At 41.7% G+C, this 18,327-nt stretch overlaps 1 protein-coding gene across 16 annotated transcripts in view; it reads left to right on the top strand.

Annotated features, from left to right (window-relative positions):
- Window positions 1-18,327, top strand: part of LOC118244027 (SAM and SH3 domain-containing protein 1-like) — a 562,909-nt gene that overhangs the window by 528,058 nt on the left and 16,524 nt on the right. For 6 of the 16 annotated variants that reach the window (XM_035538690.2, XM_035538691.2, XM_035538695.2 and 3 more), the window contains 8 exons: window positions 1,380-1,512; window positions 5,477-5,823; window positions 9,536-9,664; window positions 10,240-10,311; window positions 12,729-12,872; window positions 15,051-15,186; window positions 16,211-16,380; window positions 17,405-17,614. In XM_035538690.2, coding sequence (XP_035394583.2) covers window positions 1,380-1,512; window positions 5,477-5,823; window positions 9,536-9,664; window positions 10,240-10,311; window positions 12,729-12,872; window positions 15,051-15,186; window positions 16,211-16,380; window positions 17,405-17,614 — 1,341 coding nt within the window. Of the gene's footprint in view, window positions 1-22; window positions 1,177-1,379; window positions 1,513-5,476; window positions 5,824-9,535; window positions 9,665-10,239; window positions 10,312-12,728; window positions 12,873-15,050; window positions 15,187-16,210; window positions 16,381-17,404; window positions 17,615-18,327 lie in introns of those variants that run through there. The other 10 variants (XM_035538692.2, XM_035538699.2, XM_035538700.2 and 7 more) reach the window with 5 other exon arrangements.

Genomic DNA, 18,327 nt, shown 5'->3' with positions numbered 1-18,327 from the left:
CGTTTTTATACTTGGGCTGTCTTTTATTCGGTCCCTGGATAAGCAAAGAGAGCATTTTTGTTGGAGAAGGGGAAAGGGTGAATTTTTACTTTTTTTGCTTCCCTTTTTTTGGCTCGCGTCTGTCTGGGATTTTTCTTTTTTCCAAGTTTAATTAAGGAGAAGGAGAAAAAGCATGGGAGCGCTGTGGAACCCCAGATAGCTTCACCGACAGGAAGTCGCATTAAGGATTTAGAGCCGGCCATTACGAATGCAGGGAATTGGCCGGGACCACGGGCGAAAACAAAGTAAGGTATACAATCTGTATCGCGCTCCAGCTGGAGCCCGCGCGGCGCGCAGGAATGTGCAGCGCACAGTGCCAGGGCTGTCCTGGCCGGGCTGGAGCGTCCTGCCGGCCTCCTCTCCCCTTCCCCCCGCCGCCTCTTGCATTCTGAACTGATTAAAACAGAGGAAGTAGCACATCGAGCGCTGGATCTGGCTCGAAAATCGAAGTCGTCTTCTCGTTCACAAGGAATGGATTGTTTCAGCTTGTTGTGTCACTGCTGCTGGAGAGGGAGAATTTTTTTTTGTCTCTGTAATGTTTGATACTTGAGGGAAAACAGCTGGAACTGAGCATACTGGATCAGATGCAAAACGAAACGGGATGCTGGGGAATATGGACTGCACTGTATATCTGAAAAGGTCAGAGTTTTCCCTTGGTCAGTGTTGGAGGAATGCTGTGTCCATCTTAATTCCAGCCTCGAGAGCCTTCAGGAGGAGTGTAGGGAGCAGGGAGGAGGAAAGGAGTATTTTGTAGCTGTGGCAGTTTCTGAGCAAGGCACATGAGGTCTCCTCCTTCCTTTTCCTTCCCGTCCCTTTCTTGTGCTGCTGTTTTTGATTTTCTGGGAAGACTGACGGGAAAAAAAAGAGAAGTCGTCAATGACAGAGTTTCGGTTTGGAGAAGCTGTTTATAACCAGGTTTAAACAGCAAGTTCTGAGATGCCAGACAGACCAGTGACTGACCAAACCACAGGAGCATAACTGGTATGGTAAGAAGAGCCCTGGGAAAGAGCCCTGCCTGAAACGCACTGAGCGAGGACGTGGAAGTAGTTATTACACAATGCATGGGAAGAAAGACAAGGGCAGGAATGCATTTCAATGCCTAGGATCTTACGTTGCACAGATTTAGAAATCAAAATGGTATGTCACGCTTTCAGAAAAAGAAAAAGAAAAAAAGAAAACCCTCACTAATTTAAATGTTTCTCTCTGACCTGGGCTGAAAATGTAATACCAGTTACAGAGCTGCATTGACACAGCGCAGCAGATGAACTGGGTTAACTTGACTTGAAGGAGCAAGCCGTGGAACGACTACTTTATTAATATTCCCTTTGTTTCTTTGCCAGTCAAGAGAACAATCCGATGATGAAACAGAGGAGTCGGTGAAGTTTAAGAGGTTGCACAAGCTGGTAAATTCTACTCGCAGAGTCAGGAAGAAACTCATAAGAGTGGAAGAAATGAAAAAACCCAGCACAGAAGGTAAAATCGGTGCGCATATGGTTGGAGCGTATGTGTTAATGCATTTTTCTGTTGAGAGGGGACAGAAAAGGGGCGGGGGTGGGAAGTGTTCTTAGGGGGCAGTGGGAAAGGCTGCCTTGTCTACGGTGCATGCATTACCCAAGTAATTACATTTTGAGTCTGTAGAAGGAGGAAAGTGACAGTCTAGGATGTGGTTACTGCTGATCTCCAGGCGTTCCCAGAGCGGTGCTGGAGAGCCCTTCATTAAGAGATTAGAACTCGGTTTATGTTTTGTGCCCCACACTGGAGGGAATGAGACTAGGAGTGACTCCAGCCGGCTGCCCCCCGGGCACTGCAAGGAGGTGAGCAGAGCAGTTTTGCTCCCTCCTCTCAGGCCTGGGAGGCAGCTGGGGAGGGCGCACAGGTGAGGCTATTAACTCATTTTGGGAGGGGAGCAGCCGATGGGTAGAGCAGTTGCGCCACATGGCCTCATCCTGTGGCAAAAGTACAGAAACTCCATCAGACATTCTTGTGGGATAGCTGCTGCCTCATGTAATATTACCTCCTGGTTCGGGGGGAGCCTGCTTGCAGTTTGACTCCTGAATGAGCCACGCTGCCAAGAGAGAGGGGGAGTGGGAGAGAGAATGGAGGAGGACAAGGAGGGTGGGGAAACGGGAAGCAGTTCAGCCCCTGGGAATGCCATGCTGCAAAATTAACTCTGGATGACCTGTATCCGTGTGTGAGCACTCAGCCTAAAGAAGCCTGAGCCTCAGTAGCCTCTCTGTGAAGCCCTGCTTGAGTCCTTACTGGAACTGTGGCTACTTCTCGCTGTCAGTGGCCTTCCCAGGATCAGACACTGTGATTCCCTTCAGCTTTGCAGTGAGCTGAACCATATTACGGATCCTTCTGAGTGTATTTAAGGAGAACACGTGCATCTTCCTGGGTATGTGGCAGGAAGCTGTTGGCAGATTTATGGTTGAGCCTGCCTCTCGCATGCACGATGGTCATGTAACTAACTGGACTGAAAGGCTCAGCCAGCCTAGAGCTCTGGGCAGCTATCTTGGTCTGAAAAGGTTTATTCACCTCACAGGGGAGACAAAGAGAGCATGAAGGTGGGTTATCTTGGAAGTAAAAACATGTTTTATGGAAAGGAGCAAACAAAACAGGGCTGGTTTTCCCCTGCTCTGAGGGAAGAACGCCAGAGATGCTTTTCCTACCCCCTGGGGGTCTGGGAAAAGCTGCAGGGAGCAATCAGCCAGAGACTGCAGGGGTAGGAGCAGCTGCAGGACCAGGCAGCCCAAGGGCGTGCAGGCGCCTTCCTACAGATTGACCAGGCTGTCTCTTCAGCATGTTAACTGTTTTGTTCTTAATTCATTCCCTCGCAGTGCTTCACTTGCAATTCTATTTCATTTCCTTTTTTATTTTCTCCCTCGGTCTTCCACTTACGTGTCTCAGTTCCTTCCAGGTTTTTTTCCACTGAGTTTTTCCACCCCTGCTCCCCAACTCATTGAATGAACTCCAAAAAATCTTGCCCTGCTTCCTTCTTTCTCCATCTCCTGCCCATCTTCTCTGTTTTAATGCTAGGCTTTTCTGAGTAATTCATCTGTAATTCAGAGTTTGCACTTCATTCAGAACAGTGGAGTTTCTTTGTAGATTGGCTCTTGGTGAATTCTGTAGCAAAAAAATAACGTTGTTAAATAACAAGATGGATTACTTCTACATAAGTAGAAGGTGCCTTAAGGCGTCAATTACACATTAGGAATTGATATCCATCAGCAAGGTCTCCCCATACCCAAATTTTCATAGGGCAAACTAAAAGTGCTTCATAAATGCTGTCCATGCTGTCCAGGTATTCCTGTTTGAATATGTCAGAGGACTCTGCAAGATCACAGAAGATACTTTGGTCAGATTTGGGGATTGCCATCTGCCCTTCCAGGTTACCTGCAGTTGACTAAATCGGTTCTTGAGCTGTTTTCTGCTATTATTTGACCAGTATATAAATGTGAAGTCATGTGAAATCCTAGATGACTAGGATTTTGAAAGTTGGACTGAGTGAGAGATGTATTTGATACAGTAGCATCAGCATAACTTCAGTAAATTCACTGGCGTTCAACAGCCTTTGTTAAAGTATGACAGTAGGCTCAGTTTGAAAACCAACATGAAACTCCCCAGAAGAAAGATTCCTCATAACCCTCCTCAGAAATTTCTTGACAAAGAAGAAAAGCTTTTCCAAATTTCCTTACACATTACCATTGTTTTTAAAGTACCTTACCCCCAGATCCTTCTCCCACGTTTCTGCTAGTGAGTCTTTTGTTGCACTAAATATAAATTCTGGTGATCTGACAGTCATGAGAACGTGCCAATATCTGAATCCATGTGCATTGTGTGTTAGTCTTCTCTCAGTGAGCTGACTAAGTGAAGGTTCTAACTCTTGGGCACCGCTCTTATATAGCATTTAAAAACATTTAAATCTACATCTGTGTCATTATGGCTTTGTGTCATGGACTGACTCCAAATAACATCTGTTACAATGTTGACACACAATGCATATTTTACAAGCTGTTTGAAAACATATTTACTCAGTGGACTAAAATTGTTTATCAGCACATATTCAGTCCCAGGAGAAAGTCAATTTTCTGTTCGAACTGAGAATTAGAGGAGAAAAAGAGCAAGTTGGACAGTCCAGTGAAAGTGGAGTTAAAATGAGGCTCCAATCTACAGACCTACCCCAAAAAAGTTCTCAGCAGTGAAAGTTGTGTCAGATGTGATCTGCTATCCCTTCACTGTTGCAGTGAGTTTTATTTTGGTAAAACAGTGTCTTAGGTTTCAGTAAATAAGTGTCAAATATGTTTTGCCAGCTGAGTGACTGAAGATGAGACAGGAAGCCTGTACAAGGCAACTATTTTTTTTTGTCATGATTTTTTCCCTCATTAGTGAATAAATGACTTTAGTAAATCATAGGTATTTTGGTAATGATGTTTCTGATATATACCCGTGACTGCCATGACATTTGTCAAGCAGGACTGAGAAAGACGTGTACTCTCATTTGATTCTTTCCTTGTTACTACATCTAATCATATCTGAGCTTATATTTTGCTCAGTAGAAAACACTAGACAAAAATGTTTCTTAAATGATAAACGTGAAAAGAAGTTGCAGTTCCAGGTACTTCTCTCCCTTCACTCCATTCCAGAAAGGAGACCTGGCTATTTTCCCATATCCACTTGTGTTTCAAAAAGTTTTCTTCCCTTTCTGTGAAATATGTATTTGGTGAAAACAATGTGTTTCTGTCATTAACAGGACAGTGTTGAAATTGGCACAACCACAATCTGACCTACTTTGGCTTTTTTTTACGTTGCATCTGTTTGTTAAGTAAATTCTGTATCATTAAAATTGGTCCCTTTTCCCCTGTGGAAATCCCAGATCTTTTCATTTCAGCCCTGAGCTTAACTCTGTAACTTTCTGGGACAAATACTGTTTTCTACTGCAGAAGCATTGGGTGTTTGAAAACTGGACCTAAATGAGAGATGCATATGGCTTGGTTTGGTTTGGTTTTTAATACCTGGGTATACTTCCGACTTACTGTGATTTCATTAGAGCAGAGCTTTAGTAGGCCATCGTAGCAAGCGTCAGAAGGAGAACATAAGAAACAGATCCCAGTTCCAGCTTTTCAAGGATTTCCAAGTGAGAGCATCTGTGGTCTTATTTAGCAGCGGATGAAAGCGAGAAACTTAAAATAGCAGTTGTTTTATTTACATGCTGTTAGTCTATTTATTGTTATCTCATCCCAAAACTCTCACTTCACAAATGGAAGTTGCTGATTCAGATTTATCCAGCTGCAAATACCTTCTGGGCTTCTTGAATCAGGAAGAGTTTTGCTTCCATTTTAAGTGGATGATCGTTGATAACTAAATAAAATTTTACAGGGAAACATCTTAGAGAGTTATGAACAATGACGTCCATTGTCCTGCTTTCGTCCCCCTGCAGGTGTGGAAGAGCACTCACTTGACAACTCGCCTATACTGGATGACAGATCGGCACTTTACTCTGGAGTTCACAAGAAGCAATTCTACTTCGATGGCTCCTGTGAGAAGCAGCCAGAGGATGACTCGGACTCACTTACTACTTCTCCCTCATCTAGCAGTCTTGATGCGTGGGGAGCCAACCGGAAGCTGGTGAAGACCTTCAGCAAAACTGATAGCCGTGGCCTTATCAAGCCTCCCAAGAAACTTGGGACATTTTTCTCTTACCCAGAAGAGGAGAAGACCCAGAAAGTTTGCCGCTCCTTGACAGATGGGGAAATGAAGAAGAGCCTCGGCTCGCTGAGCCATGGGGTAAGTACAGAAAGCATTTGCTTTTATGACAGCAACAGGCACAAGCACCATCTTCTGGTGTCCCTGGAGGAGATTCAGAGTGTAAGGAAGCAGATCCGGTTGAAGAAAATGGATACTAACTATTCCTGTTCCAGAGCTTTTCTTTGCCAGCGCCCTGCTAGGAAAGGAGCATCCCCCACAACTTGCGACCTACAATTACTGCGGCACAAAGCGAAAGGGGGTGGAGGTTGTGGCTTCCCAAACAGAAGGCTACGAGGGCGCACTTCTGTCAGCGAATTCAATATTACCTATGTGGTGGAGAAAAGCCTGTACAGTCACCTCAACCTCTCACAGCTGGTGCGTCCCGTTACTGACAGGACCCTGAGCAAGGCCGACAAGCAGGACCTGAGGAGATGCCTGCTAGAGGAGGATGAGGAAGCCAAGAGGAAGTGGGCTGCCACAATGGATCGCTGTACTAAAAGGGTTCTCTTGAGAATCCACCAAAAGTCTGTGAGTCAAAGAGTTGTCATGAAGGTGGTCTTCCAGTTTCTGTGAGGTTGCAGTCAACACTGTTTCTGCTTTATACTTTTAACTAAAACTCAGCGCTTCTCCTGCTTTCATTGCCATTATAAACTCTTAAGCACTGGAATTCAGCTATACGGGAAGAGTAAGCCATGAGGAGCTTGATGTAATTCCATCAGAGAAGGGTTTTGTTGATTCTGCAGTTTTTATGTGCACAGAGTAACTCGATGAGAAAGAGCAAATATGACAAAATGCTGTGTTTTTTTTTTTAAATTCCCTTAGAGCAGAAATCGAGATGACTGATGAAAAGCTTTGAGACAGTATAAAGATGTTTTTTATGATGCTGTGGAAGTCAGCATTCTCTTAAAGGCACACTGAGAGATATACAAGATTTCCAAAGGATTAGAGTATGCTTAGTCAACTGTGCTCCGTTTCTCTCCTGCCCTCTGTCATTGCCTCATATTGGCCCTTCACAACTCAGTTTGCATCTCACCAGGTTGCCCATTCAGCTCTGTAGTCTCTGTCAACACACACAGCTGCAGAAAGACAGGGAGTTTTATGTTATCTAGACACTGCCTTCCTGCTTGCTGCTCACCACCACCAAAAGTGCCCCTTCTGCTCTGTCCCTGGCCACTGCTCCTCCTTTCTTGCATGAGGTGAAGGTGTTAACTTCCCTCAGAGCATTGTGGAAAAGAAACAAGGGGTGGCCAAAAAAAGAAATGGTGCTGTACAATGGGAAATTAAGTGATTCGAGCACTCCAGAGACCCAAAGTCTCTTCCTGACTATATGACCCAGTTTTGACCATTCCCTTCACCATGATGCTGAGTTTCCTGGGAACTTGCCTTTGGGGCCAGCCAGATCTCCAAAGCTGAACCAGTTAGTCTCTTGTCTTGTAGAAAATATAGGCACGTTCCCTCCCTCAGTGGGTGGAAACAGCAGTACACCCATAACATTAAGCAAGATATCCCAGTGAACAATACAGTAAAAACAGCTTTTCTTCTTGAATTACAGGTTTTATTTTGAGAGGCCTCTGCTTCATTTCCACAGGTGTGAGTTATTCTTAATATAAGAGCCCACAGACATGGTCTCCCTGAATAACATGTGGGAGCTGACCATATCTTTGTGGTCCACTTTTTGCTCTATGGATGCAAAGTTAAGGACTTTTTTCCTTCTCAGTAGCGTGAATATACTTTCTTGGCTGCTTCGCTATTTCTTCTGCATTTACTGCTTGCCCTGCCACTGACATGATACTGTTTGTTTTCATAAACATTGTACTCAGAAGACATTGTTTTCCCATAATGAGATAAGAGAAAGCTTTTTTGTCCTTCTGAGGGTTGAGCAGTAGGTGGTATCTCGGGCAAAAGAGCATATTCGTTTGGGCTAGAGATGCTGCATAGTTAAAAATGCTTTCTAAAGCTGTCTTTGTAAATACAGATGTCAGAAACAAGCTTTTCAGTTCTTCTAGAAAGTGGTCTTACTATAGTCATTTCTTTATGAAAACCATCTGGGCTGACTTTTGTGTATTCACAGAGATACAGTCAGAGAAGAAATGGATAGCATTTTGTTGTTGTTGTTGAGGAACTCCTCAGTTAACTGCTTCTCCAGCCTCATTACAATGAGATAAAAGGTGGAGACGCACTGCTCTTACTAGCTTTTTCAACGCACTTATTCCTGAAACCGCAGAAAGCCGGCAAACTTGAGCTAATGCCACTCCTTCTTCCTAGAAACACTTAATGTTTGTTTGCTGCAACCTCAGGGAAATTGCAATGCCTATGTATTCAGTGGAATCGGTCACTATGTCTTGCCTTGCCATTCACTTTTGTCATTTATATTTGTTTCAGTGACCTGGACATGCATGGAATTTTCAAATAGCATCAGTTTTTCTTTTCTCCCAAAATGATAATATTTTTTAATGCATGGCCATTCCATTGAATATCCCTTTCCTCATCCACAGACCTTTTGTTTGGTACAGAATTACCAGGATCATTACTGGAATTGAAGGCTGAAGATAATGTTATACATAGGGGAGGTCCATAATGAATAACAATGTCCATAACAATGAAAGTCCTTAACATGGTACATTTATGCAGAAGCTTTTAACCAACAGGCGTTTTGCTGTCTCAGAAGACTGCTATAGGAGGAGCTTTGGCTGGTTTGACAGATGAGTTTGCTCAGAGCAGTTCCAGATGTCCTGTCTTCATTGTTGGATTTACCATACGCTGCAGGATTAGTTAGAATGGACTCTTCACAGGAGAACATTACTCATAGCTAAACGCGCTGTGCTTTAAAAACTGATCTTATTCCCTGTGGTTGGTCTCAAATCACAACACTTTTTTGGATGTGGGGGGGGCATAGACAAAGTTGGATTTGAGTTTTGGTAGAGCTGTGATGGGTACAAAAATTGGCATTCAAGCACTGTGTACAGCACCCACCATAAAGCCAGAAAAGAAAACCTTTTAAAAGCAATTAACGCATATGTTGATTAGTAGTGAATGGGGCAAGAATAATGTTCACGTAAATAGAACTAATTGATCTAATTGTTTATTAAGTGGCACAGTTTTTAGGCCTTGCTTCATTGGAATAGAGTGTTGAAGCAGACCACCGGCTGGTTCTCAGGTGGTGGATCTTTGCAGCTCCCAAGTACACACTCATGGGATTAATTTGGCAATCCTTTGTAGGTCTGATCTGATGCTTAAAGTGTCTTAAGCTGAGTCTTAAGGTGTCTTTGAATTTACCACACGGAGTGGTTCAGGCCCTAAGAATTTACAGTTTGCAAGTTGCTGATTTTCTCCTGTTTGTCTCAGGTCTAACTCTAGAGAGGATACTTATAACAGAGATATGACCATCTCAAAACCCCTGCCTAGGGCCCACAGTTGAAGCTGTGCAAGTAAATTTTAGCGGCCATGTCCTCATTTTCCTGGATTGCCCTGTGAGACTGTTGTCGGGGCGGGTATTTGAGTGCTGTGCAGCTGGTTGTTCAGTGGCCAGAAAAAAGTCAAAGGTTTGGCCTTTTGGGTTACAAGGCAAAAGCTGGATTCCCTCTGAGCCCCCTAAGTGGCTGGTCTGTTTTCAAGCAATACCAAAGCTTTAGCAGACTCATCTGTTACACAATCTGTTTTTGGCTGTGGAAACGCAACTGTACTGAGTTTAGTTGCCTTCTGCTCTTAGGAGGGAAGTGGTGTCATAGTGCTGATTTTCTTTTTTATGCAGGATGATTATGATAAACTGCACCTGTGCATTCAGCCAAAACTGAGTCACTCAGGTGATTGTGCCACTGCAAATATGACGTACTTTCTCCCAGAAGTAGCAGAGCTGCCATGTGCCACCAGAGGTGTGATGGTAAATACCTAATCTGGAATTGGGGCTTACTGAATCACTGGGGACACAATGCTGACGGATAGCTGGGTGGCTTTTTCCCCCCTCTTACCGAGGGCTTTGCCCTACAAGGTAGCATTTCCCTGTATTTCAGTGGAAATGGAGTGCATGCAGCAATTCCCAGAAGGTAGGTTATTCGATGCTTTAAAAGATTGGTGGTTCTCTGTTTCAGTGCCACTGTGGACTAATTTATGAAGGCAGATGGGAGTGCTGAGGTGGAGTTGCCAGCAACCTGGAAAACTTGATGCATAAGATCAACAGTTTCCTCAGACCAGAAAGTCTTTTTTCTTTTTAAAGAGAAGAGTAGGCAATAGATGACTCAACAGCAGCAGACCTTAGGCCAAGGAGTTGTCTCTGGAAAAGACAAATGACTCAAATTGCTTTTAACAGCATTCTTGGTTTATAATCTCCCATCATTTTGTTTGTTTGTTTGTTTCCATTTTTGCAGATGTGTGTGTTTTCACTGGTGTTCTTCAAAGCACAGTGTTTCAAGTGAGCTAATCATTGTGATAGAACTGTTCCCATCCTTTTTTTTGCAGAGAACCTGCAGCTTTGGAGGATTTGACTTGACAAATCGTTCCCTTCATATCGGAAACAATTCTGAACAAATGGTGAGTATAAGACAAGAAGGCACAGGCTTGAAATAGCAGAAAATGAAATGCACAATAGAGTTATAATAGACTGAAGTGTAATTTAGGTCCATAATAGCAGTTTGGGGATCCAAGAAAGTAAAGTATCTTTGTTAACCACAGACTTCCTTAGCTTTGAGAATAACATATCCACCCATATCCATGTGTGTATAAGTATTTATACACCATATGTGTAAAGAGGCAGGAACAAGTGATCAAAGCACAGATCTGGGGGCACATCTGTGGACTATCCCTGTGTCTGACTTCCTCAGAGCGTCACCCCAGGCAAAACATAGAACTACTACCTTTTCTTGGTAAAACTTTTTGGAATAATGAGGAATTTTTGTTCAGTTGAAATCTGCAGGTTATTTGGGTGGAAGTCATTTTGTAAGAGACATTATTTCTTTTCTCATTGTATCTACAAGTTCTGAAGTAGACCAGGACCCAGTTGTTCTGGGTGCTGCACAATTGAACACAGAGCTCTTTGTCTATAAGAGAACTTTTTCTATATAATAAAGTATCTCCCCGGAGAGTTAATTCCATTTTATGTTACTCATGTTGATCCTAGTGTTGCTGTTGGTCAGCCTGTGGCTAAAAATAATAGAACAGAAATGAGTCAGAACGTTACATCAAATGAAATTGCCAACATTTTTTCTTTTCGTCCATATATTTTTTTCTTTTCTGTTTCAACTTTGTCTCTGATAACTTCTCTGTTAACTTAAAACAAATCTAAATTGTGAAACATTTAACATGTCAGCATTTAAACAGCTGGTTTTTGTTTTTGTTAGCAGTTTTGTTGTTGTTGTTGTTTTAACATTGTAAATTCCCCCTTTATTGGTCAAAACTGTGGATGGATATTTTATTCATCAATTTTCAACTCAGTAAAAAAGCTAAACTCCAAACTTACACTGATTATCCCTAAACATAGCTAATTTGACATGTTTTGTTCAGATTATGTTTTTAATATTGGAGAGTGTGAATTCTAGATGTTAACGGTTTTCCTACTAATGTCACCTGTCTCGCATGGTGGCACAGGTAAAGTGTGCCAGATTAATTAATATATGCAGATCAAGGTGGTTGTTTGTTTTTTAAACATTTAAGTTCACTAACTTAATGTGTGTGGGAGGGGGTCCAAAAAGGCAAAGAGCTGTCCTTATTTTCTACTGCAAGACCAAAAGTTAGCAAAGACATTGTAATCACTTGTAAAGGGAAAAAAAAAATAGAACGGTCAGTAATGAATTATCAGTCGAACATCAGAGAATGTTTTTGGCAGAACATCAGTAAAGTAGCAAACATGCATAAATTTAGGGGGAAAAAAAGATAAATCCTTTATGTAGAATATAGTGTACACTTATTTTACTGTTACTTTGTGTACTTAAGTTTTCCTCTAAAGGATTATTGAACCAAGTCAGAGACCAAAGTCAGTATTCAATCTGATTGCTTGCAAGCAGATTTTGGTCCTTTCTGCATTGTGATTTTTGGTGCATCTGTACTGATGGCAGTGCTGGTAGAACTCTAATAGAGCTGCCTTGCTGTGGTTCCTGAAATGCTGTAGGATGAAGTACTGTGTTTAACATGCAGCTTGGAATATGTGGAAAAGGGCTGAGTCATACAAGTTCTGCAAAATGTTAGCTGATCCATGGTAATTCTTTGTGTGTGCTTGTGGCAAAAGTAAATGCTAGGTATCTTAAGCTAGTTTAGAAAAGGTTAAATGCATTCAAAGCAGCTGGCTTTTGTCATCCACTATGTGTGGACCAGCTAATTTAGTTCAGCAGCAGTTTATGGCTGTGTTTTAACAATAGGTGTGCACGTGCAACCTTCCACCATGGTTGATGGATTTAGTAGCTTTTGTTTGCATTTTTTTAATAAACAATCCACAGTAAAGCCACAAAGACGGTCATCAAGAGAGGTTAGCTGAATGCCTCTCTGAAAATAGAACATAAATTTGAGTAGCCAAATATAGGTATCTGTGTGTATATATATATATATATATATTTGTCTAGGATTTCAGAAGTACCTTGAGTCCTGTAAAAGTGTAGTACTGACCAACATGAGACACAACTACTGTTGTATGTCCCATCAGCAGGGCTTAGCCTGAGATCATCAAGCTCTCTGTCAAGTCAAATACTTATCTGAAACCCGAAGGGACAAAGACATGCCGACAGACCCCAAAACTGTCTACACACAGTACCTGCAGAAAAGTTACAAGTCAGGCCATAAGAGTAAGTTATGGCAGACTGCTACAGTGGTTTTCAGAAGGTCTCAACAGAGGATTTAAAGCAATAAACAGAACACCACACTACCATCCTGCGTCTGCCTGGGTACCTCTGCAGTGACTGCTGGACGGAGAAGAAATTGGATCTATATTTTATAGGTGTAAACCCTGGTTTGTTTTACAGGGCAAAGAAGGAGACTTTGTTTATAAAGAAGTGATCAAATCACCCTCTGCCTCCCGTATATCTCTGGGCAAAAAGGTGAAATCTGTAAAGGAAACCATGAAGAAAAGGATGTCTAAAAAATACAGCAGCTCTCTGTCTGAGCAGGTATGTAAGGTCTCATTGGACTCTGCTTAATAACGTAGAAGCGATAATCAGTATTGATTACCAGGCTTCGAGGTATCACAAGGCATCTGTAAAGAAATTTCTGACAAGAATATGTGGTGTGGCTTATTCCTATGTTCTTATAAAATCCCTCACTGTGAAATGGCTTCTCATAGAAGCACAACCATGAAAATGCATTTTCAGATTTTCATTCAAGTAGCTCATCAGCAGAAGCTTGTGGTTGATGGCACTGCACATCTTGCTCTATATTTCCATCTCTTTATCTATCATCCTTATTTATTAAGGGAACTGGCCTGTGACATGGGGTCACAGTGATATATTTAATCTGCAATTTACACCTTAGTTTAAATTCCCAGCATAACTTCTCATACACAGTGCCTGTCTGTTATTACAGAGCTGTTTTCCATCATAGCTTGCCTTCTGTAGCAGCTCTCTAAAACAGATGCACAATGTAGTCAGAAAGGGGCATCCCACAGAAGATTTTCCTATTATTCTTTCATTATGGAATTTTATGGCTCAGTCTTAAAGGCAAACCTGAAGTACATTAATTGTAAATAAGGCTTTGAATTTTAGTGGCCTAGGAACAATTGCTGGCTTTTTCCATAGATACCCCTTCTGGTATACTTTGGGTTCGTTGCTTTGGTGGAGTGTCAAAAATTCGTCAGCGTTTGTTTAAAACTATTGAAATGTGTAAGTAATAGCTTACAAAACCGCCGGGAAAGCAGAGCTTTCTCTGGCAAACATCGCCCCCAAGTGGCCTCTTACCAGTGGCTGGATGGCCAGGGATGCTCGCAGCAATAGAAAAATGGAAATGGAAACGGAAATGCTGTCATGCCCTACCAGACAGAGCATTTTGGCATTAATGCAAAGCGCTGTTGCTTGTAGAAGGAGCTTCAATTAATAAGATTCGAGATAACAACCCCAAAGTGCAAAATACAGAGACAGCACAGCAGGCAGGTACATGAGCAGACTTACGCAATGCACTGTAACATTAGAATTCCTTTCCTGGGGAACTGCTTGCCCTACTGGTTCATAACCAGGGGCAGTGCCATAGTTATGGTTACATTTCATTTAGAATTAAAGCATTTTAAGGCCTAAAATTATGATTCGATAGTGATAAGATGCGTTGGTGTCTTACTGTCCCTAAAGTGCCCCTCCGGAAAATCTCCCTAAGGAAGGGATGCACTGAGAACTCAGTGGGTTAGCAATATTTCTGCTCTCTAGCTCTCTGCAAGATTGACTAGGCCTCTGAAGTTTTATGCTGGGATGACCTTTTTTCTGATGATTCTGCAGCATGCAAATAATAGGTTTCATCTAAAAGCTTCATGACCACACACCAGCTCAAAACTCTCTTCTTGTATGCAAGCTAGAATTCTTTTCTTTTCCAGCTTCTTGGCACAGTCATTTCAGAATATTTTTACCTTCTATCTTTCTGGCATGACTCAGACTATGTGCCAATATCTCTGCCTGCATTCAGAGAAAACAAGCAAAAACTGTTCTGCCACAAGTAATCTGCTTTGCTTCAATTGTGCGTCACAGAGGCTGACAGAATTTCAATTTAGGAAAGACCTTTTTGGATTTCCTGTAATGTTTGACTGAACGAAAAGGGAAATTGCTCACCTATTGCATATGTGGCAAAATCGTTCTTTTTTTTTTATTTATGCATTTAGGTTTGTGCGTTGTATGTATGCATATTATGCATAGGCTGCATAAAAAAAATACTAATAATTCACTGCAAAAAAAAAATTTACATTGCTGTGTTTTTGACTTGCATTGTCTGATTTGTTTGTATTCACCTTTATACAAAATCCTGATTCAGAAAGCTGAATTTGGCTTTAGCTGTTTGGCAAGCACTGCTGATAAAAAATATTGTGTGTTTTGAAAACCTTGAATTTGGAGTTTTGTGTAATGTTTCTCTCTACTTGCAGTGCTAGCTTTCTCAGACAATTATTGATTTCTCCTGTGTTTGCCATCATGCATAATAAAGTGGGGTGTCAGCCACAGCTGAGTACCACTAAATAAGTTGATAAATGTGTTATGCTTCTGTCTTGTCTCTGAAGAGCGGGAAAATACAAGAAGTTCTCTCCTCAGATATGAACGAGCAGCTCCTGTCAATACCTGTGCTCGTTTACCAAACTGAAATGGTTCAATGCCTTGCAGGAGTCCAGCCCTGGGGTCATGCCAGGTTCTCCGCAGTCACCGCCGCCAGACACTGACTCCCTGGACAAGCCCAAGCTGAAAGCTGGTGGCTCAGTAGAGAGCCTGAGGAGTTCCTTAAGTGGTCAGAGCTCAATGAGTAAGTCCTGTTCTAATTGTGTTGCTCCATTTTTGTGGCTGCAGGAAGCAGAGATCTTCACAGTAAGCAGAATCAGAGAAAGGCAAAACAGAAACAGTGGTTAGAAGTAAAAAAGGGTTAGTCACTAAGGGCTTACAAAGAACTGTAAGCTATTTGGTGCAGAGACTGTCTCTTTTGCTCAGTGTTTATACAGAGCCCTGAAAAAGTGAAATCCTGCTTTCTGGCTGGGTCTGCTGGTCCTACTGTTATAATGCAAATGATTGGAGTGAGAATCACAGTCCGTCACCTGTAACAATGCAGTGAAAGTGCTTTTTCGATTCCACATCAAGGACAAGTAGCAAACAAGCACATCTTCACACTAGATTTCTGCTGGGCGCTCCTGCTGGGCTTTTTTTTTGGTTCCCCTCCGGAGAGACCTTGAGGTTTTCTCATTAAGTAGCTAGAGGAGTATTATTTAAAACCTCTCTGGTTAAGATTGTCTCTAGCACAAAGCAGAGTTCAAGCAGGATCCAGGTGGGGTGAACTTAATTCTATGAACTACTGATCAATAGAAGACAAGAACATACTGGGCAAAAACACTGAAGAAAAAGCTCAATGCTTAAATAACTGAACGTGTGTTCTGAATATAATCTGATTTATTTTTTTTTTAAATAACAACACAAAGTGTCACCATAAAACCAAACTTGTGAATATGAGGGACCCGTCATATAGGATTCAGAGCTCAATTTCCTCACATCACTATGCTTTTTCGTGGGCAAAACTTTGCAAAAAGATGACAATATCACTCCTGCGACATATCATAGGTGAGGCACTAGTTAATCATCATCTCAGTTAAATATCGAGGAGAATAATTTGGTGTAAGAAAGGGCATTCAGGGAGTTCCAACTCCCATGACAATATTTTGTAGGAAAAAAAAAAGTTTCCTAGGAAGCTCTGACTGCTTTTTTGCTTCTGCTTAATAACCTTCACAAAGAGTTTGTTTTTTTGTGGACTGATATTAAGTCTGTCGCATACATGTGCTTAGGTGGTCAGACAGTGAGCACAACGGATTCCTCAACCAGCAACAGGGAGAGCGTAAAATCGGAAGATGGTGATGATGAAGAACCTCCTTACAGAGGACCTTTCTGTGGAAGAGCCAGGGTTCACACTGATTTCACTCCAAGTCCCTATGATACAGACTCTCTGAAGCTCAAGGTACCAGCTATGTTTGTTTTTAAGGGGTCAAATGTTTATTTTGGCAAAACTCTTACATAAGAGCTCCTTGTAAGAACTGTACAATTCTTGGTCTGTTAATGAGGGGTTGCCTGCGGGTTTTTTAGGCCTTTTAACCTATCTTATTTTGATGCATTTGAGAGTTGCTCAAATTACACTGAAAGGTTAGAAAACACAAGTAAGTATTAGTATTTCCACACATCCAAGTAAAGGCACATACATTTTTAGGAAAAATAAAAATAAGCCACACATTCATTTCTCTTTTGCAAGGATTTTGTTTGAAAGATTGGAAAACTACTTTACCTCCTGCAATGAATTAGTCCATAAATGGCATAATTTTCAAAATCTTTGGAAGAAATGTGGTTGCACCTACACACAATGTCCTTTAAAGGCATTTTAGTTAATATAAGTTAATTTGAACTAATACTGAATTAATTGAGCATGAGTTGTTACTCCCTTTTAATTTTTCTGGGTATCAGCGTTTATTTTATTTGTGCAGTATTCAGTCCAAACTATCTGACTTTGTAAAGGGCATTCATTACTTAAAATACCAAGGGCAGCTAATTCCTATTAAAGCAGGTGTAAGTAAGGTAATCTCTCTAAGGATACAAAAACTTGTGCATCCTTTTCTTTGTTACTGTCAGATGATTGGTAGGAAAAACAACAGTTTTGCAGAGCTCTTTCTGCATGTGCCTACTTCCCTTGCAAGACCTGATGCGAGAATGTATCCTTATATGCTGAGCAGTCTGATCTGTTCTTATTTGCACCAGTTTTGGATAGTTGCGCTGCTTGGAGACATCTGTACAAAACAGCAGCAATGCACCACTGGGCTGTAATCTTTGCAAAAGGTCTCATTAACTTTTTGAAAACTAAAGGGTGTTTTCTATTCTGTGTACTGTGTTCTGTCCATTCTGGGCATATGAAAAACTAAGGAAAAATGATGTGTTTGCTTGAATATCCGTCACAAAGCATGCCTTAATGACTTCCTTGCTTCTTTGGTCTGCAGAAAGGCGACATCATTGATATCATCAGCAAACCCCCCATGGGCACTTGGATGGGCCTGCTGAACAACAAAGTCGGCACTTTCAAATTTATCTACGTGGATGTGTTAAATGAAGAGGAAGAGAAGCCAAAGCGGCCCACCAGGAGACGCCGGAAAAGCAGACCCCCACAACCCAAGTCAGTTGAGGATCTCTTGGATCGCATCAACTTAAAGGTCCGACCACATTTTTTATCTGTTTTCCCTTCAGTTTTGCGTGTGGGAAGGGTAACACCTTTGGAGTTACTAGTTTTGAAAGTTGCACAGCAGATTCATAGTCCTAAAGAATATTACCCCACTTAACAGAATCAGGTCTTAGCTGCAAAGTGGAAATAGCTATGGCCAGGCAGAACTGCCCTTGAGGAAGTGCTGCAGGCTTCTTTGTTGTATGCGCCCAGAGAGCACATTGTAGTCATTATAAATCTTTGTGTGGTATGCCTACCAGCTAACACTCATCAAAAGCAAGGAAAAGTGTAGAGAGAAAAAAAAAAAAAAGAAAATAACAATAGTTACCCTATCTTTAAAAAGTAAGTTATTTTCCACGGTGCTGTTCAGGGAGCTGGAGATAAATTGGTGTGGCTGTTGTTCATCGTTTGCAGTACTCTGTTCATACAGAGCTGTGCCATATTACGCAGATGGGTAGCACGCTACCCAGGCAATTTAATACACTGCATTCCAAATACAGAAATATGTGCAGTATTCTAGTCTGGCACAGCTACCTCCCTGAACTCTTAGCAATGTTTATACAAGCTGTAGTCCTATAATTTTGCTGTTATACAGTGGTTTGCATTTGCTAAACTACTGATATTTTTGCTGGTTGTGAAAATCTCCCCTAGTATTTTTATTGCCAAAATAAGTTGAATGAATATGTTGTCTTACAGCTCTTTCCT

This window comes from Cygnus atratus, chromosome 3, assembly GCF_013377495.2.
Source record: "Cygnus atratus isolate AKBS03 ecotype Queensland, Australia chromosome 3, CAtr_DNAZoo_HiC_assembly, whole genome shotgun sequence".
Classification (NCBI taxonomy): domain Eukaryota; kingdom Metazoa; phylum Chordata; class Aves; order Anseriformes; family Anatidae; genus Cygnus; species Cygnus atratus.
This window is presented reverse-complemented; position numbering and strand designations above follow the sequence as displayed.